Source organism: Periplaneta americana, chromosome 8, assembly GCF_040183065.1.
Source record: "Periplaneta americana isolate PAMFEO1 chromosome 8, P.americana_PAMFEO1_priV1, whole genome shotgun sequence".
In the NCBI taxonomy this organism is placed as follows: Eukaryota; Metazoa; Arthropoda; class Insecta; order Blattodea; family Blattidae; genus Periplaneta; species Periplaneta americana.
Genome location: NC_091124.1, coordinates 114,758,862 through 114,781,522, shown reverse-complemented (window position 1 = coordinate 114,781,522; position 22,661 = coordinate 114,758,862). Strand labels below are relative to the sequence as shown.

The window sequence follows — 22,661 nt, the reverse complement described above, 5'->3', positions numbered from 1 at the left end:
TGCTCATAGATGGCGTTACTTTTCAACTATGTGATGTTGAAATGTAAGTTCAGGTTTCTGCCCAGGTGACAGTCCTGATAATATTGTATATTTTATTTGAAATAACAGTTAGTTAATAATCCAGCACACTCATAATCACAACCACATTCATACAAATTTCCAGACTCTAGACACCCAGGGTACTTTTCTTCTTCTTCTCCAAGGAAAATTTCTCTGAGGGATGAGCTCTGAAATCAAACCCAGTACAGTACCTCCAGATCTGGAAACCAGTATGCCGACCAATAGACAATGAAGGAGTCAAAGTAAAATAATGTTCATAGAGAAAAGATCAAAGATGATGACATCCTTGAAAAAATGCAGGTTCCTTGTTTTACTGTCACACATGATTGCATAAGACTGTTGAAAGGAAAGGATCATGCAAAAGAGTAATATTTTGCTCTTTCAAGTGGTTTTTAGTTTATATCTGACGGGAATAAAATGCTGTTTCAGAATGATGTTATCACTATTAACTTCTCAAATAGTAGTCCTAAAAGAACTGTTATAGCCAGAAAAAGTGATGTAACCTAGAACTGGTCACATGTTAAAAATGATGTTATAAAAATTATACATTATAAAATTACAAAACAATAAACTTATAAAATGATACAATAAAATGTTCTCATTTATTAAAATAGCTGCTTCAATACGGTACACATTCTTATGTCCCTTTGCTTGTAGAATCATAGTTATAGAGAAGTTTGGAACTGAGGGGGTCAGCTCTACAGTGGTCTAAGCCATTTTTTAAAAAAATGTAGAAAAATAAAGTTAAAATTATATAATTGTGGTTTTTCCTACAATTCGAAAAATCAAATTTTGTTGGTAGTGGTGTGTTGTGTGATGCTTAGTCAACTTAACTACTATATTATATAATCTTTTATTAAGAAGTTTTAGATATATTATAGATTTTATGTTGATCCTACAACAATGGTCTAACCGAGAAAACCACTGTTACACTGAAATTTGTTCGCTTGTAAGAAAGCACAAGAAATTTGTTGGAATATATGTTGGGCTTTTTACATGTAATGAAACACTGTTTCATTCTAAAAGTTTCGTGTAAGTTTTATAATGAGCTTTTCACAATAATTTTCAATTATTGAGGATCTCAGTGCCAGACGGATTAATCCCAAATGTATTGCATAATTTTTGTCGCTTTTAGACAACTCATGCTATATTTTTATCTGCTTTAAAATTTCTAAAAAGGGGGTATCCCACCTGTCATCTACACCCAGTGAAGTTATAGAAATTCATTCTTTTAGGGTATATTTCTCAGATTTTGTCATTTGTGGGATAGTCCTTTTGACAGTAGGCTTATTATTATTATTTACTTACTTATGACTTTTAAGTAACCCAGAGGTTCATTGCCGCCCTCACATAAGCCCACCATCGGTCCCTATTCTATGCAAGATTAATCCAGTCCCTACCATCATATCCCACCTCCCTCAAATCCATTTTAATATTATCCTCTCATCTACGTCTCGGCCTCCCCAAAGGTCTTATTCCCTCCGGTCTCCCAACTATATACTCTATATGCATCTCTGGATTCGCCCATACGTGCTACATGCCCTGCCCATCTCAAACGTCTGGATTTAATGTTCCTAATTATGGCAGGTGAAGAATATAATGCATGCAGTTCTGCGTTGTATAACTTTCTCCATTCTCCTGTAACTTCATGCCTCTTAGCCCCAAATATTTTCCTAAGAACTTATTCTCAAACACCCTTAATCTCTGTTTCTCTCTCAAAGTGAGAGTCCAGGTTTCACAACTATGCAGAATGACTGGTAATATAGCTGTTTTATAAATTATTATTATTACTATTATTATTATTATTATCATCATCATCATCCTATACATAATCAGGTAAGTCAAAGAGGCCTTCTTCATTCTCCACATTTTCTATTTCAACTTCCTCAGTCCTACTTTCAGAAATCACACGATTATATAATGGATGATGAACAGCAGAACATATTTTGAAAGGTCACAAATATCCTTAGCTTCATCTGGATTTATTAGCCTTCGTTTGCAATATTTTTGTGTCAAGTTCACATGTTGTAGATCAAGAGTGTTTATCTTTTATCATTAGTCCTTTAACAATATTTACATAACTATTCATGTGCCTTGATACTGACTTCTCTTTGGCTGTTTGGGGTTGGACCAACATTGCACTCAAACACAAAGGATATTCTTCTAGGGGAAAAATTACATGCTTCGAATTGGTCTTTTCCATTTCGTAGGTAGATAGTTTATGTCAAAATCGACGGATTGCGTCAATATTTAATTTTTCGCATTGGGGAGGGTTAGACTATTGTTGCGCTGATCCCCTCATCTATAATGAATGACACACTCTCTATAGGTACTGTGCATGTACTACTAGTGGCGCCTTGCCATGGCAGTGTTTGTAAATTTTCATAGGAGACAGTACAACTCATTTCAGTTTGTGTTTATACGTTTTGATAGTTAAACTGAAGAGATGTAGAAAGATAACAAGGACCACGATAATGAACACAAGAAACAGGACCATGATATGGACTATGAGAAAGAGAACAACAACCACGATAAGGACCACGGCAAAGACAACAGCAACTACTATTATAAGGACTACAACAAGGACAAAGATGAAAACAAGCACGAGGACCATGACAAGAATCATGACATGGACCACAACAAATGCATCAATAAGGATCACGACATGGACTACAAGGATTGCAATAAGGTCCATGATATAGATCACAAGGGCCACAAAAGGATCATGATAAGAACCAAGACGACAATAAGGACCATGACAAAGGCAAGTACCACAATAAGGACCATGAAAAAGACAACAAGAAGAATGATAAGGATCATTACAGTAAACAGGGCTGTGATAAGGACCACGACAAAGACAACAAAGATAATGATAAGGAACATAACAAAGACAAATAAGAACCACTAAGAGGAGAAGAGCCATGAAAAGGGCAAAGACAAGGACCACAATAAGAATCACGACATGGACAAGATAACCACGACAAGGATCATGACATGGATTACGATAAGGATCACAAGGATCAAGGAAGCACCATGATAAGGACTATGACAAAGACAAGGCCCATTGTAGTACAAGGACAAAACCAAGACAAGGGCAACTTAATGGACCACGATAAGGATCACGATATGTGCCAAGAATCACAGAAATCATGATAAAGACCACGGCAAGGACAATAACTTGACCACAATAAGGATCACGACATGGACCACAAAAAGCAGCACAACAAGAATCATGAAAAAGACGATGATAAGGATTACAAGGATCATGATAAGGATCACAAGGATCATAAGGACAAAGGTCACGATAAGGACCATGACAAGGACAACAAATACCACAATAAAACAATGAGAACTATAAAACCCATTTCCTACCATTGTCCCATTTTTGGGACATTTATATTTTATTTTTTCTACACAAGATGAACAACAATGGGCATACTTTCTGTGATTGTTTTGGTAGTACTGGATATTGTTAAAGAGAGGGAAACAATTTTTGCATTGTTGATTGCCCTTATGTAGTGTAGGAATAATTTATTATCATGTATTTCTCTTAATTTTTGTTGCTTTTCTTTGGAGTGGGAAATTGGCATTTGCAAATGTGTTACAGTAATTCCAACTGTGTCAGAATCATTAGTTACAATTCTACGAAGTACTACAATACAACACTTCACTCATTTTAACTCATAGGTAATTATTACACGTTTTTTCTATAACGTCCCATTTTTGGGACATTGGCGTAATACACTTGCAGTTTCAGGTTTCATTATTTATTGTATTACACGAATGATTTTGCGCTATTTTATCATTATTTTCATTTTCTGAGACCCATTAACGAGACATAAAGGCGTCAAATTTACTATAGACTAATATACTTCTATGGTAGGCCTATATTATATACCCTAACGGTCATTATATTTCTTATTTCAGATAAGTAAACAACTTTATTATACTTCTTATTTCAGATAAGTAAACGATATGGTAACATTATTACACTAAGAGTCTAACAGTCAAAGAGATACAGAGTGTTATGAAAGACTTGGAACAAGAGGAACAGGCTGTGGATGATATTGAGGTTGTAAATGTACCCCCAGATCCAGATGAAGTAACGGACGGAGAAGATGTGCGTGACAATGACCTCACTGAAAGTGAAATGCAAGCTGTAGCTGGAACATTAGAAGTATTTGTAAGAATGGAAGAAGTATCAGTAAATGGTGGAACAGATGAAACTCTTCCATCGGCTTCAGAAAATCCTCATTATAAAAAGAGAAAAACATATGCTGGTACTGAAAAACCAAAATCATCAAAAAAACAAATTGAGCTACAAGTGACAGCAGGGCCCAAATGGATGAAATGTGAAGCAGCATACAGTGCAGATAGTACTTACTGTGAAATTGATGACAGTTTAGATTATATACATGTGAAAAGCGTAGATATTTTTGAGGAATTTTTTTCTGACGAAGTGTTGGGAATGGTTATAAATCAGAGTGAAATTTATGCCAATCAGAAGAATCATCCTAGTTTTTCTATAAGTAAAGAGGAACTAAGTCCCGCGCCGTGGCATCGTGGTCTAAGGCATCCAGCCTAGGACTCGCGCTACGGAATGCGCGCTGGTTCGAGTCCTCATGGGGGAAGAAATTTTCTCATGAAATTTTGGCCAGTGTGTGGGACTGGTGCCCACCCAACATCGTAATGCACTTGGGGAGCTACAGTAGGTAGCCAAATCCTGTTATGCAAACCAGCTATAATGGCTGGGTGGCTCATTGTGCTAACCGCATGATATCTCCATTCTGGTTGGATGATCGTCCACTTCTGCTTTGGCATGTGGCCGTGAGGCCAACAGCCGGCTAGTAGGTCTTGGCCCTTTATGGGTTGTAGCGCCATGGATTATTATTATTATTATTATTATTATTATTATTACACTATTATTATAAAGAGCAACTAAAGGCACTTATAGGTATTTTGTTGCTTTCCGGCTACCATAAACTACCTCAGGAAGACATGTACTGGGAACAAGCTCCAGATGTAGAAGTTGCATTAGTTTATAAATCGATGCCAAAAAATCGTTTCAGAGAAATCAAGAAATTCCTCAATCTGAATAATAATTTAAAAATTGATAAATCTGATAAAATGTATAAATTGAGGCTATTTTTTTATACTGTTGGAGAAGAATGTTTAAAATTTCAAATTTTTCATGGTGAACTTTCTTTAGATGAAATAATGGTTCGCTACTATGGTAGACGTCCGGCAAAAATGTTCATGAGGGGCAAGCCAATCAAATTTGGATACAAGATATGGTGCTTATGTACTTCGAATGGTTACCTGTATAATTTTTCACCATACTGTGGAAGAACGGACAATCAAGCACGATCTTTAGACCACTAGTGTAATTCCAGAGGATAAGACACAACAAATCAAGTTGTTTTTTGACAAATTTTTCACTAGTATAGATGCACTTACAGCCCTAAAAGCCAGGAACATCAAAGTGACAGGGACAATGTGGGACAATCGCACTAGCAAGTGTCCAGTCATGTCTACTAAAGATATAGACAAGAAGGAACAGAGAGGATTCTGTGACTTCAGTTTCGATGCAACAAATGAGATACTGATTCTAAAATGGAAAGATAACAAAGTCGTCACTGTGGGTACTAACTTCAGTACAGCAGAACCGTTCACTAACGTTCGTAGATATTCTCAGAAAGAGAAGAAATAAATACATATACCCATCCCAAAAGCTATACAAGAATATAATCTGCATATGGGTGGAGTGGACTTGCTGCATAAACAAATATCATTGAATCGAATTCGGGTCCACTCAAAAAATGTTAGTGGCCTCTTTTTACTCAAATGATTGAAATAATGGTTGTAAATGCTTGGCGAAACTACCAAATTGCCAACAAAGAAGAAAATGTTTTACTTTTGGATATTCGAAGGAAGATAGTTCTACCATATCTCAATAAAACGACTGAGTCCACACCAAAGCGTAGAGTCCTTAAGGTAGTAAATTTTTGTGTGGAAGGGTGAGCACGGACATAAGGTTTGACCCACGAAATCACCTCATTCAAGCAATAACCACGCAAAGTTAAAATTACAATAATATATATGTATATGTTAATTTTGCTAATGCAATGTGCCAATGTCCCATTTATGGGACGGTCTTTTGTAAGAACTCTATGTACAGAAAATTAATAAAATTTGCTTTTCCAGTGTAATATCATCCCACTGAATAGGAATATGTCAATTATTAATAACAAAATTATTTGGAATAATTTTGGCGGGTAATGGGTTAAATGACAATAAGGGCAACGAGAAAGACGTCAAGGATCATGATTATAAGCATAACAAAGACAACAAGGACCACGAAGATAACAAAGACCAGGATCATGATAAGGTCCACATGGACGACGAAGGTACTTCGATAAGGACTACGGCAAGGATCACAATAAAGACAATGAGGGGATGGTAAGGATCACAAGGATAAAACAAAGATAAGGATAACAGCTGGAACCATAATAAAGACCAAGATATTGGCCACGACAAACAGTACAATAAGGACCATGAAAAACATAAGAAGAACAACGACACTGACAAATACAAGGACAACAAGTGCCACGATATGGTCCACAACAAGGGCCATAACAAACGTAACAAGGACCATGACTCAAAACGTACCATGATAAGGACCATAATAAAGACAAAAAAAAATTGCAATAAGAACAATGACAAAGACAACAAGGACCATGGTAAGCACCATGATGAGCTCAACGAGAAAGACCACGATAAGACTCATAACAAAAATCACAATGACCAAGACATGACGCAATATAAGTACTACTCAGTACACACAAAGTGAAGACAGGGGATGGGGAGCATCGGTCGCAGTAAGTCAGACAGCAGAGGCGGTTTGTGATCATCATTACCTTCCGTGTTCATAACAAAGGAATACCAAGAGAAAGAAATGAATATCTTTTTAGGATTATATTATTTTCATCTACATTCTTTTATTATAACATTTCCATTCAGTAAGATCTCAAAATTAGAGGTTGCCTCATAAGTAGTCACTGCCAAATGTGCATGAAGATTGTTAAGCATGTCGTTTTTGATTTTAATATGTTCAATTTTGAAAAAAATTATTCACAAATATATACAAAACCGAACATAGCTGCGATTGTGACAGCAAATGATCGTGGATATTTAGAGGAGCCAATATTTTAAAATATATATAAACTAACACAGTCCTTATGGTTGCTTTTCATGAAGGTGTCATTTTGGGGATCAGCAACCTCAAATAGGACGGAGTTACGCAACAACAGACCAACTGAGAATTTAAAAAAAAAATGGAGATATTTGCACAAATCGGTTGTTGGCTGGATTATTTAACTCGGAAAAAGTAAAGAATGCGGTATCTGCATTTTGCTGCTATTTATAAGCAAAATTCGTTTATTGCATAAAATGTATTTATTTATTTTGCTTTGTAATATTAAATCAACTGCTGGTCTGTTACTAAAATCGGTTAGCCCTTTTTCTTTTAGTATTATTTGTGCTATTTTTGTAATAGTATGAATGTTACAATACTTCTTGCAAATGTTTAATAAAAACCAGATTTATTTTAATGGTCAGATCTCGAAAACAGATTTTTGGCAGTTGGTCTCTGCGTAACTCCATCCAATTTTAAGTTTGGTTGTATCTTCAGAATGTATGTGTTAAAAGGATTTTCAAATAGAAATAATTTTCCATTTGTTTAAAATCATAAAACAATCCACCTCTAAACTCTGAAAGTAATGTTTCCAGTATGTCGCAGTATTTATCTATTTTTTAATCAGAAACATTTGAAAGTGACTTCAGACAAAAAAAAAAAAAAAATGAAACTCATTTTCTTTCAATTGCACTTTCCAAACATTTATGGTCATGAAAAAAAATTTCACTGCATCATACATGTCAACTACGTCCTATGTTCAGCTGTTCAGAAATATTTGTTATGAATGCCAAACACTATTCAGGTAGTACTGGATTACAGAATAAGCCAATGCTGACAGCATAGACAATGCTAAAAGAAGGGGTTCAGCTCGGAGAGGGTTGTTGTCTCATGGAACTTATGTCACAGTTCAGGCGGTTTCACGAAACACAAATTTTGCAATGCCTGTTCTAAATTATAATAATTATTTGTTAAAATACATATGTAGCAGTCACGCATTTAAAAATTTTTTGTATATATTTTTTATAATTAACGCATTCATTATTTTTATAATATTATAATTTTGTTAGGAGAAAAATCCACGAACGATTAGGGAAAACACAGGAATTTTACTTGAAGCAAGTAAAGAGACAGGTTTGGAAGTAAATTCCGAAAAGACAAAGTATATGATTATGTCTCGTGACCAGAATAATGTACGAAATGGAAATATAAAAATTGGAAATTTATCTTTGAAGAGGTGGAAAAATTCAAATACATGGGAGCAACAGTAACAAATATAAACAATACTCGGAAGGAAATTAAACACAGAATAAATATGAGAAATGTGTGTTATTATTCGGTTGAGAAGCTTTTATCATCCAGTCTGCTGTCAAAAAATCTGAAAGTTAGAATTTATCAAACAGTTATATTACCGGTTGTTCTTTATGGTTGTGAAACTTGGACTCTCACTTTGAGAGAGGAACATAGGTTAAGGGTGTTTGAGAATAAGGTGCTTCGGAAAATATTTGGGGCTAAGAGGGATGAAGTTACAGGAGAATGGAGAAAGTTACACAACACAGAACTGCACACATTGTATTCTTCACCTAACATAATTAGGAACATTAAATCCAGATATTTGAGATGGGCGAATCTAGAAATGCATATAGAGTGTTAGTTGGGAGGCCGGAGGGAAAAAGACCTTTGGGGAGGCCGAGACGTAGATGGGAGGATAATATTAAAATGGATTTGAGGGAGATGGGATATGATGATAGGGAGTGGATTAATCTTGCACAGGATAGGGACCAATGGCGGGCTCATGTGAGGGTGGCAATGAACCTCCGGGTTCCTTAAAAGCCAGTAAGTAAGTAAGTATATTATTATTTTGTATTATCTGTGATCATTAACAAATATTGTGCTTGCGATCGGTCATTTAATTCCAGTACTCTGTGAAGCTCAGTTTTAACGTTAAGGAAAGAAAAGAATCAGGCATGTATAGGACTCAAACCTGCTCCCTTTTGCATGACACAAGGCTTTAGCCGAATGAGCTATTGAGATGAGACAGAAAGTGTTTCTTCAGTGGGGCATGTCGATCTCACCACGAAGGCCCAAATTTCGATGTTATTGCACGATTTTTATACAGGGTGTTTCTAAATTAGACCGAAAAACTTCTGGATCAGATAGGTAACCGTCTTTCAAACAGTTTTTGTTAAGGAACCCATGGGCTACAACACTTCCTTTCAGAGCAATAGGAGTTTATGTCATTACATGGATCGATCCTACAGGAAAGAATAGAATTAATTAATTACGTGAAAAGTGAATAGGCACAATTTATTGATCCAAATATACAGAAAAACCAAAGAAAACAAACCGAACGAAAAGAAAAAAAAAACACTCACTTCAGTGTTAAATTAGCAGTATGGATCCATTGCTTTACTATCTCATCACTACAACAAGTGCTCCGACACATGTCCACTAGACAAGCATCGTCAGAGTCAACAGGGGTTTCATAAAACACAGACTTCATGTGGCATACAAAAAGAAATCAAGTGGAGTAAAGTCAGGTGAGCGTACCGGCCAGACAACGGGCCCACCTCGACTTATCCGGTGATCGCCAAATATAGCTGTCAGATGATTATGTACTTCATTCCCAAAATGAGGTGGAGTCCTGTCTTGTTGAAACCACATTCTTCATCTGATATTAAGAGGGAGCAGGTGCAATAGCTCAGGCAGAACTTCTTGCAAAAATAACAAGTAATTATTGGTGGTGAGTCGTAGCGGCAAAAGAAGTCATTCACAATCCCTGCCCACACACTGATACTAAATCTCATTTGATGCGATAGTACAAATGTGGCATGGGAGCTTTGGAAAGCCCAAATATGTGAATTACAGGAATTAAACAATTCTTCATGTGTGAAGCATGCTTCATCTGTGAACAACACACGAGTTGCAAACTATGATTGACTGCAGTTTGGTTCAAATATAAAGTATTTACAAAATTCTTGTTGCAACAGCTGTTACTGCAGAATTCTCCAGGCTGTGCAATGACTAATGTTGAGTTGGTGAGCGATAGTTCTCGTACTCACTGAAGGATTGTTCTCTACAAACTGCAGTACAGCTTCCTTGGTTTGCATAGTGTATGATGAATGCTGGTAAGTGTACTGTGGTGAGGAACCAGAAGGTTTGAAACCATTGCTGATAAAGCCTCTGAGCTGCACGAGCAGAACCAAATGTTGTCCCGTACACCAAATGCATATGCGCCAACTCATTCCGTGTGTAATGTTCCATGTTTGCCACAGTTAACAAAATGCAATGTTTTGTAAGCAAGGAAGATTTGACTCTACCGAGAAATAGTTAACAGAATGATTCGAAGAATCATACTGAGCACAAAAAATTAACAGACCAGATGGAAGTAAACAAACTTGTCAACCTCTGGTAGTAATCATATTGGGTATTGCATGATACTGAGCTCAGGAAATAAAAAAACTGGGTCGAAGAATGATACTGTGCTGATGGAGTAAACAAACTGTGTGATAGCATTAAACCGCTCTTGCACTGAAACAAAGCGTCCAAGTCAATGGATTCCTTAACCTAAAGTGTTTAAATGAAAATTATCTATTAGATTCATAAGTTTGTCTGTCTAATTTAGAAATTAATTTAGAAACACTCTGTATATACTTATCTATTTTTACAATACATTTACATTTTTTGCAGTTTTCAAGTGAGTTTCAGAACTAGTTCCAACAACAAACCAATAGACTGAACTTTCTTGTTATCTTGTGTATCTGGACCCCAAGTTTCCAATCATATGCAGTGTCTTGTATCTGGGACTTAAGAATATTCCATCGTCTCATTCCTTTTTTGGGAACTGTACATACCAATTAGAACCTCAATCAGAAGTATAAAATTAGATGTAAGCATAACATAATCATAGTAACAGTAATAATAATATTATCATTATCACTATTATAATAATTACCATCATCATTATCATTGCAGTGTTCCTCATTTACATAGTACTGTTATTGAAGTAAACAATGTAATTAAAATAATTATAGCCGCAAAATCTCGAAATATTTCCAATTCCACAACATGATATCTCTATTTTATTTATTTTGATCGGGGTCGAAATATTTGTAAATATATGTCACTCTACTGCAGGGACTGAAGGAACCAGCAACTAAAACTGTATACTCATTGCACAAAATTTCTATTTTTGTTCTTACTTGCCAAAACATTGTTATTTGCAATTTATTTTGAGAGAGTTCAGATAAGTCTCTAAGTAATATCAAATAAATGTTTTATTATATTTTTCCGCCATTGACTTATCATCAGACATCGGATTCTAGGGCAAATGCCTATTTTGTTTCTTTAGGAGAAAAGTAAAAATAATTATTAATATTTGTGTTTCATGGAAATTGAAAGGTATTCAAAGAGTTTTATAGTGCCCTAAAACGGTTATTAGAGCCTAATTTGTTAATATTCGCCTAAAAATGCCTAACTCACTGTAAAGTTTCGCATTTTACTCTTACTTTTTATAATTTATACATGCATTCACTGCGAAATTTAAGGCATTTAAAAAGTGGAAAGTTTGCTTCACACCGGCCATGAAACCATTGATAAAGGAAACGAAATGTTTTGAATCTCACGACACTTGCAATAGATTTCACCGAATTTAACATGTTTGGAGGCATAAATGCCGACAAAGAACCAACCTTAGTTTTGAAGCAGGCAACAATCACAAAATGTGCTGCTACCGATTCAGAGATATACTATACTATAAAAATGACTGTTTTCGGTCTGAAACCGATTAGCTGTACTGCCCTTCAGAGTGTCATAAAATCACAATTTTTGGAGAAAGAGTGTTTTTGAAATATTTATGAAAAGTCGTAAAACTGCGAATTAGTAGGGTAAACCGTTACAAAATATTTAAAAGAATGGCCCTCCTAGTGTTAACACTACCAGGAAATGCAACAATAAGTGGAACTTTGTATTTTTGTCCAATTGAATCTCAATAACAACGGTTCATTTGAATGCTCGTTAACAGTTGCTCTTTCCCTCACCTTATTTGTGTTGAGAAGTTTTGAGCGGTAGGACGTTTTCCTGTGAAGTTTAACGCGATAATGCCGAAAAATATAAGTGCAAAATCTACATTGATCCGGCAATGGCTAACAGAATATTCAGAATTCACTTATGATGGAAAAATAATATTCTGCAAGATTTGTAGCAAACAGGTATGTAACAATAGTTGAAATATATAAATTCTATTAATTTTAATGAGTAGGCCTATAATATTTATACATTGACTGAGCTATCCTGAGGTATAATTCTTTTTAAGACCACTACACTTTAACCTTTTAAATTCCGATAGTTAAAGTATTTGCAGGTCATTAAAATTTTTATTGTTCGAACCCACTAACTTTGTGATAGAAATACGGCAATACAACAATTAGGATTTTATTTTAATTCAGTTTACTTTACATTTTTAGATTTCGCAAGAAAAGAAGTGCCACCTAAAGCAGCATGTGCAAGGAGCGGCTCATAAGGCTAAAGCTCAGCAGAAAAATCAACTGCAACAAACTTTACTAACACAGCCTACTTCATCCAATCTCAGCAGCAATTTCTATGCTGATTTAACCAGAGCGTTTGTTGCTGCTAACATTCCCTGGAATGCAATTGAAAATCCGGTTTTAAGACAGTTTTTACAAAAATACTGCAAACAAAATATCCCATCTGAGTCGACCCTAAGAAAAAATTACTTAGACAGAATATACAATGAAACTTTAGCTTCCATTCGGGAGGATATAGGTGATTCTTACATATGGGTCTCTGTGGACGAAACCTCAGATCCTATGAATAGGTATATAGCAAATATGGTAGTAGGAAAACTTAGTCCTGATGGACCTTCGATTCCACACCTCGTATGTGTTAAGGAATTTTCGAAAGTGAATAGCCAAGCCATTGCTTATTTTGTAAATAAAGGCCTACAGTCTTTATACTCAGGTAATATAGACGATTATAAAGTTCTGTTGTTTTGTACTGATGCTGCCTCATACATGGTTGCTGCAGCTCCACTTCTTAAAACATTTTATCCTAACCTCACGCATGTAACCTGTCTAGCACATGGCCTCCACAGGGTTTCTGAAACAATCCGGAATGAATTTCCTCTTGTCAATTCGTTTATTTCTAACACAAAAAAATGTGTTTGTAAAGCCCCATCCAGGATTTCAATATTCAGAGAGAACTTTCCAGATATCCCACTCCCACCTCAGCCGGTTGTTACACGATGGGGAACCTGGATTCAGTCAGTGGTGTATTATTCTAAGTATTTTAAAGAAGTGGTCACAGTTATTGATAAATTACCTGAAACTGATAGTGCAACGTGTGTGAAAGATTGTCTGAATGACTCACGAGTGAAAAACGATATTGCCTACATAACATCAAACTTTTCTTTCATACCTGCAAGCATTGAACAATTAGAACGTGAAAAACAATCTCTTTGTAGCCAAATAGCAGTAGTAAAGGAAGCTCAAGTGAACATACATTCTGCTTTGGGCGAAACTGGGAAAAAAGTTAAAAATAAGTGGGACAACGTATTAAATAAGAATGTAGGATTTTCATTATTGGAAAAAGTATCAAGAGTGATATCGGGGGAAAGTGTAAATGTTCCAGTAAGTATTGATGTTTCTATTGTACCTAATTTAAAATTTGCGCCTCTCACATCAGTTTCGGTTGAAATAAGTTTTTCTGCTTTCAAAATGATTCTCAGTGACAAAAGGCAAAGGTTAACTGTGGAGAATTTAGAAAAAATTCTGGTGGTGTACTGTGCAGATAATTATAATAAAGTCTGAGCATGGAACTGAATTTCAATAACTTAAAATGAGTAATCTTGATATCAATAATCATTATTTCATTAGTTTCAATATATTAAATTTGTGCAGCTCTGTTTATAAATATAATATAGTATTCTTTTTTAATGTTTAAACATACTTTTTTGTGCGTATTTTAGTGTATAACTAAAAATTTCAGTGAAAGAAATAAGTATGATACCTTGATGTGCCTAAAGTGCCTATTTTCATTAAAATAGAGCCTAATTTTACAAATTTTGAGCTTATTTTAGGCGCCTAAAACTGCAATTTTTAGTGCCTAAAAATCCGATGTCTACTTATCATACATATAATATCATAGAGTGGAACTCTTTATATTACATATTTTACAATTTGTATGAACATTTTCGTCACCATTGTGACATCATCAGATACATGCAATTTTCAATATGTTAATCTTATTTGTATGGGATTTGATTGTAATACAGTAATGTGGAATTGTTAACACAATATTAAAGGTGAATACTATAAAAGTTTTAATCAAGTTAAAAAGTTAAAAACATTTTAAAAGACACGCTACGAACCTTCACTTACTAATAAAACTAACATTTTTGTGCTGTATGTTCATAATTAACATCGTGTAATACTGTTGTACAATTCATTAATTTCGTATAGTTATATGTGAGTGAATACTCGTTTACAATTTTTTATTCGTATCATGTAGAACAATTTGCATTTCATATGAACTATATTACATGCCGTATCTGTAATCAGTAATTAATGTTTGTATTGTTTACATATTGTGACAGCTGCACTGGGGTTCGAACACGTGTCCGACAGGGTGCGCGGCAGACGAAACGCTGGTACAGGGAGCATCTGCATGCTGAGAGGGCAGAGGGGGTGTATTACGGCAACGCGGCGAGGGGAGGTTGCGCGCGCATCTGCTACCTGCCGAGTGAGGATGGAAGCAAACTGCTACGTGCGGAGTGAAGGGGGGACAGACCCTCCCGAATCGTCCAGAAGTCCGTCAAAGTGGAGATAACCAGAGAATTCGAGAGAGTTATCTCTGGACACCCGTAGAAATTTCTCGTAACTATGGTTTAGTTATAAAAGAAGAAACGCGAGTGAACTTGAGCAGTTTATTCAGCCAGTCAGTAAGCCAGTGTTGTTACAGTCAGTAAACAGAGCAAGCCAGCCAGTCTTGTGTACCGGAGTTCGACTTGAGTGTGCGTCCGCAACTGTGTCAGCATCCAAAGGCCTGAGTTCGAGTGCAGTGGACCGCAGTTGGAGGGACCTGAGTTCGAGTGCAGCGGATCGTCTCTGAAGGTCTAGGGTTCGAGATTCTGTGAACGCGAGTGACTTGAGCTAGAAGAACTAGCCAAGACAAACGAGCTGTGAACTGAGAACTGACAGTTCTGTATTGTAAATAGTGCTTTGTGAATATTAGTTAAGATTAACAGTTCATTGTTGTTCGTAATAGTCCAAGTAAATTGTCATTGTCGTCTGTGGAGTGCACTAACGAAAATACTGTGTTACTGTGTGGAGAGCAAATCCTATTGTTGAGATAATAAAATTACATTGTTGAGTTGGAATAAATTTACAATATCTATGTGATGTGAAGTTTTCGTTTGATAGATAAAATTTCAGTATATGTAGTTGCTCTCGTATTCCAGTCTTATATAATTTGATGATGCAAACTGTGGAACTATTGTCGAAATATTATCTAAAAAGAGAAAGACTATTGTAGAGATATTATATTAACTGTTAGAGAGATGTCTAAGTAGACTGATTGTATGGTTAGACTTATGTGGTTATTTTTATGTAGTTTTTACAATGATGTTATCATACATAATTTGGAAGCAGTAGTGTATATTGTGGAACTTCATCGAAGGTTATCTAAAATGAAAATTATTGTGTGTTATATAGATTGTAATAGAAATGTTTTGAATGATGTGCAAATTAAACTTACGTTATTGTTTTTAAGTGGTTTATGACGATGTTATCGTGCATTTAAGTTGCAGAGTGAATTCAGTATTATCTAAAATAAAAGGAGAGATATGTTTTATTAGTATTATGAAATTGAACTTATTGAATGCAGTTATTAATGTAATAAATAAAGAATCTGCAACTGCATAATAATAGATTGTATTTCTATTTATGTGGATTAAAAGCAGAAATTAATCTTATCTATGAATGCCTTTATGTAAAAATATATTAATTTGTGTCTGTGAAACTATCTGATATGATATATTTCATCACAGCACTTCTTTACATCTAATGGTGTACCTCACAGGAGAAACTATTTAATGTTATATAATACTTACAAACTGTCTGTTGGTATTTGTGTGTTCTTACTTGACTGAAAGCTGGAGTGCAACTGTATATTGTGATGGTAGACAGGTTGCTCGTGGATGTGCGTATTGATACATGTGAGTGATCAGATGTTGTATAGGGTGTTTTGTAAATTGGGTAAGTTTTCATTAATAAGTATTTTGTCTTTATTATAATGTTGTGTGACAACATTTTTCGACAATATTTATATATTTATTTTCGTTGTACTAGGTTTTGAAAATTGTTAGTGTATCTGTCTGGGAATCAAGTTCATGTCCATTTTCGATAAGGTAGTGTATTTTGATTTAGTTCTGTTGAATTTGAAATGTGATATATGTTCTTTGTATCGTGTTTTGAAGTTACTTTTAGTCTGTCCTATGTATTTTGTCTTACAGGTTTTACACTGTAATATGTATATACCTTTCTTATTATTTCTATCTATGTTATGCAAATTATTATTAATACACAACGATTCAAAATGAAAGACCAAATTTCAATTTTGTATTACAGACAAACTACCAGAGATAGAAACACATTGCACATGTCACTGATAGAGGAAGGTTCAAAGTTTGGACAAAGGTGTGCTGTTGTTTGTTTATAGCAACATGGCTGCTACACCACAGCAAAATTATTTTTTTTGTTCGAATTCGCGAGATGTCAATCCATTGTGAAAATGCAATGTGTGTTCTGCCGTCGATTCAACAAACAGCTGCCTAGGCATAAGCAGATTTATGACTGGCATAAAATATTTGTGAAAGTTGGTTGCATATGCAAATGGAAAAGTACTGGTCGCCCAAGCACGTCTGATGAAAATGTCAAACGTATCTGAGATGCGTTCTCATAGAGCCTTCAGAAATCCACATGACGGGCAAGCCAGCAACTTCAACTTCTTCAAAGAACAGTACGGCGTGTTCTTAGATGATGCCTGCATATGAAGCCTTACAAGTTGCAGTTACTGCACAAATTGTGTCCCGACGACCATAACAGGAGGTACAAATTTTGCACTTCAATTCTCGAGGACAATTTTTCCGAACAACTTATCTTTTTGGATGAATCGACGTTTCATCTCTCAGGTAAAGTTAATCGCCATAATGTTCGAATTTGGGGGACAGAAAATTCTGATGTAGTCATCGAACATGAAAGAGACTCACCGAAAATGTAAGTGTTTTGTGTCATTTCTGTTAACAAAGTTTATGGACCTTTCTTTTTTGCGGAGCAAACTGTGACAGGAATGTCATATCTGGACATGCTGCAAAACTGGTTGTTTCCTCAACTTCATGAACATTCCATGACTTCATTTTCATGCAAGATGGCACCCTGCCTCACTTTCACCTTGAGGTGCGGCATTATCTGAACAACACCATTCTACAACGTTGGTTTGGAAGAGATGGACAACAAGATCTTGTTAATTATTTTTGGCCTCCCAGGTCACCAGACCGTATTCCTTGTGATTTTTATCTGTGGGAATACATCAAAGACACAGTGTTTGTCTCACCTTTGGCAGCTACTCTTGAAGATCTGAGAAATCGAATTGTTGAAGCTGTCAATTCAATAAACAAGAATCAGTTGATGCGTGTGTGGAATGAACTAGCTACCGTCTCAATGTTTCTCGCGCAACACATGGTGCACATGTTGAGTTTACAGTGCCTGTAGGATAAAACTTTGAACCTTCCTCTATCCAGTGACATGCGCAACGTGTTTCTATCTTTGATAGTTTTTCTGTAATACAAAATTGAAATTTGCTTTTTCATTTTGAATCACAGTGTGTTATTATTGATTTTGTTATTAGTCTTGCGAGCTATTTTAATATGTTCTTTTTGGAAAAGTTAGCAAGTTTCTTTGAAATTTGCTTATTATATGTAAGAGAGGACCATGTTCCAGTTTTCTCTTTTATTGACTTAGTTAATGCAGTAATATTTTCTCTTTATATGCTTTTTTTTCTTTTTTGGAGATTAGTTTCTTGATTATTGTTTTACTAGGAGTATATCCATTTTCCTGTGCGATTTATAGTATGTTTTCTATTTCTTTTTGGACAAAGGAAGCAGTGAAACATGCTTAATTTGTGTAATTGTGGATGTTCTGAGGTAGCTGGTATACTAGCTAGGTTTTTGATACATGTCAAAAATTAATTTGCTTTTATGTTTTATTATTTTGATGTCCAAGAATGGTATAGATTTGTTTGATTCTAATTCAGTTGTGAATTTTAGGTTGTTATGGATTTCATTGAAGGCAGTTATAATGGAATCACTATTTGTTTTATTATTGTACATTATAATGGTATCATCTACATACCTGCGGTAATATACTATATAGTATTTTTCTTTTAGGTTTTAATATGTATTTCTTCTATGTTTTGTAAGAAAATTTCTGTTAGTATACCAGATAAGGGATTGCCCAATGGCACTCCATTATTATGTTTATAAACTTTTTGATTAAAGGCAAAGTAATTTTGTGATGTGCTAAGTGTTACCGGTATTAATTCAGTGATTTGTTCTATTGTTGAATCTGGGGTTTTGATTTCAATTAATTTTATTTTAATGATTTCTATTGTTTCGTGAATAGAAATGTTTGTGTACAAGTTTTCAATGTCTAATGACATCAATTTTATTTGGTTATTAACTAGGGATTTTGTGTTTTTAATTGTATACTTATGGTTTAATTTAAGAATATGTTGTAACCATTTTTTAAGAAATATACTTATTTTGTAGTTTGGATGTGTTTCTGGTAGCGCTTTTAAGGTTGAGATTGATGGATTTTTGTTTACATATTTGTTTGTGTCGGGTTCTGGTATAATATTTGGTACTTACTGCTTTTAATGCTGTTTTGATTTGTCTTTGATAAGTTTCGGTTGGGTCATGTTTTATTTCTTCAATTTTGTTTTTGATGAGAAATTCATTAGTTTTGTCACTGTATTGTTCCCTAGTCATAATTACTATTGCATTACTCTTATCTGCTTTTATGTGTATCAAGTTGTTTAACTGTAGTTTTTGTTTTAATTTTGATATATGTGTTTTCTGTTTTTTAGCATTTTGTATTAGACCTTTGGTTTTACGGTTGTCTTATATTCTTCGATGTGGGACAAATAATAAGCTACTCGCAAGAGTATCCAGTTCATAGCAAGAAAACAATGAGACAATTCTGTATATCTTACAAGCAGTATGAATGAGTGGTTCATAAAAAGAATTACAAAATGTCAAGAGAAGATATTTCCAAGAGATTAGGCACTTTGGTGTTTATTAGATTCATAGATGCTCGTAACAGATTAGAGACTGTACATATTTTCAAGCAATTAGGCATTTTGGTATTCATTAGATTCATAGATGTTCGTAACAGATTAGAGACTGTACATGACAGTGATTTGCAGCAATTTGATTTTCAAATTTCGCAAACATTCGGTACACCAATTTTAAAGCAAGTAACAGCTGACTTTTTAACTTCCAAAGAAAGTATGATATTAGAAGATGTAAGATTACCAAATTTACGACATGGCAGCAAATCAAAAATGAATCCCAAATTTTGTCAAAAGCAAAGGAATTCATTGCAGAAATAAAAAAAAAAAAAGAAGTTATTCTGTCATATAAAAAGCAATTTATAATTACCGCAGACCAGTTTGGAATTCAATATGAAATGCCCTATTGGTCAATTTTAGAAAGTTTTGGTGTAAAATCTGTCAAGGCACAAGCAAGTAATAATCATATCCTTACCCACTCATATACCATTATGCCACAAATTAGCTGCAATGCATCAGTAAAAGAAAAGTTATTTATGTTTTGAGAAAAATGTCTGATGCAATTCCTCCAATGGATGTGGCATCTGTCAACAAACTAGTTGCAAGATTAGGAAATGTGCATATAACAGCATCGAAGAGTGACAAAATGAGGTTATCTACAATAACTCTGTGGTATAAACATTGCTTTTTACCCATCAATGATGAAAATAACTAACTTTTGAGAGATTCATAGTTAGAATTAAAAAATTCCAATGTCTTATAACAAACTTGATTATATAAAATCTTGATTATAAAAAAGATGGCTCCAAAATACATAATTTCATCAAAATCTTGGATAATAAAATGATACATCAACAAAGGAAAAAGCCTATAATTACCATAAAAAATTTTACATTCTGATATACAAATTGCTACAGCATTCACCAAACATTGCACTAAGAAAGAACCCATAACAAAAAACAGAAAAGTATGAAAAAGAAATAAATATGAAATTGAAGCAGTCTCTCAAAAATGAAAAAAGCTATTAAAGAATTTAATGAAAAATTTACAACACAGGAATTAACAATTGCAATTAGATTCTTGAAAAGGAAGAAACAACCTGGACCAGATAAAATCTTACCAGAATTTATACAATATCTTGGACCAGTTGTCATGAAAATCTGCTTACAATTATTTAATCAAATATGGGAAACTGATGTTCCTTCCATGTGGGGGGGGGGGGGGAGGAGGGGGAAAACAATTTTAAAACCCAGCTTAAAACCAAAACAACCTCCACAAAATATTTCTAGCTATCGCTCAATATCTCTCACTTGTGTTTTCGCAAAGACAATGGAGAAAATTATATATGCCAGACTTAACTGGCATTTGGAAAATAGAAACTTGATAACATCAGCACAGGCAGGATTCCGAGTCCATCACACTATTATACAACAAATACTTAAGCTAAGTCAAGATATGAAAGACAATATGGATAACAAAAAAAGCCACATTAGCTGTTTTTGTTGACTTCAAAGATGCTTATAGATCAGTTTGGAGAATAAAATTGCTTGAAAAATTAAATAAGATGGGTATAGGTGGTAAATTACTCTGATGGATATATAACTTTATTAATCAAAGATTATATTGTACTAAGTATGGAGAAGCTATATCTAAATTTTGACAGTCCAGAAAAGGTTTACCCCATGGTTCATTGCTCAGCCAACATTATTTAATGCAATGATTAATAATTTAGCTTATGAATTATCTAGCAAAAATAGATTTGTTAAATGTGCATTATATGCTGATGATCTCGTTATATGGATTTCAAGTCCCCATAATCAACAACACAAGCTCACAGAACACATGAATGATGTTCTGAAATCCTTATCTACTTGATGCAAAATTAATAAAATGACTTAATATCAATAAAACCTGTTATCAGACTTTCTCCTTATGTCATAAATTGCCCAATTTTCAATTACAAATAGATGGACATAAAGTCTCTCAACAGCAAAATCCAAAATACTTAGAAGCATACTACTTATGAAACATATATAAAATCACAAATTCTTTATGGATGTGAAAACTTACAGCATCAACAAAAACCATTGACAAATTAGAAGCGGCACAAAATAATGCTATGAGATTAATCACTGGTGCAGTTAAATCTACCCCAATAACAGGAATGCAATAAATAAGAAAGAACTATCCCATAAAAGAGGAGATATATAAAAGATCCTGTTGCAATATGAAAGAATAAGGTTACCCATGATACATACTGGACAATCTACAAATTCAGATGCAGAAAACTGAAAACACATAAAGGGTTTCTACAGGCAATCCAGAAACTAAGAGATATATATTTAATTTTAATTTAAAACCAGAAAAGTCCCTATTACCTTAATCACCATTACAATATGACAATATAAATTATAATACAAATGTTATTAAGGAATTGAAGAGACAAACATTGTCTGCACTTGAATTATAACAGATTGCTCTTAAAACTATAAATATATTCTACCCTGACACAGATTGGTTACACATTTATACAGATGGCTCCAAATATCAAAGTGATGAACCAGCTGGGGCTGGAATATATTCCAAATTATTCAGTTTTTATTTGTCTACAAGGAGTTCTTCTGTTCACTTTGATGGAGAAATTGCAGCAATCAACAGGGCACTAACACAACTTATTTATCGAATTAATATGTTAGAAAATGCTGTTATATTTAGCGATACAATTTCTGCAATCCAAGCCATAGCTTCAATCAATATTCCTACAAATTCCAAAATCGCAGAAATTCAATCATCCACGCACATACTGCCAAAACAAAATAAAAACCTGTATTTCCAATGGATCCCTGCCCATTGAGGTATTATGGGCAATGAGATTGAAGATTGTTTGGCAAAGAAAGGAACTGAAATATTACAAGTATCCTTGTTTGGCAAAGAAAGGAACTGAAATATTACAAGTATCCTTGAAAAAGATATCTTATCACAGTGCTAAATTGTTCATACAAACACAATTTCAAATAAAAAAAAAAAAAAAAAAAACAGTAATAAT

General features: G+C 34.4%; 2 protein-coding genes across 4 annotated transcripts in view; one reads left to right on the top strand and one right to left on the bottom strand.

Annotated features, from left to right (window-relative positions):
- Window positions 1-15,389, top strand: part of LOC138704966 (uncharacterized) — an 83,621-nt gene extending 68,232 nt beyond the window's left edge. Inside the window, exon 3 of the mRNA XM_069833443.1 lies at window positions 14,865-15,389. Within this exon, the coding sequence (XP_069689544.1) occupies window positions 14,865-14,942 (78 nt within the window). The 3' untranslated portion in view covers window positions 14,943-15,389. The remainder of the gene's footprint in view (window positions 1-14,864) is intronic.
- The window catches only part of LOC138704964 (rhomboid-related protein 4-like), a 59,126-nt gene that overhangs the window by 18,367 nt on the left and 18,098 nt on the right, over window positions 1-22,661 (bottom strand). The window lies entirely within an intron of this gene.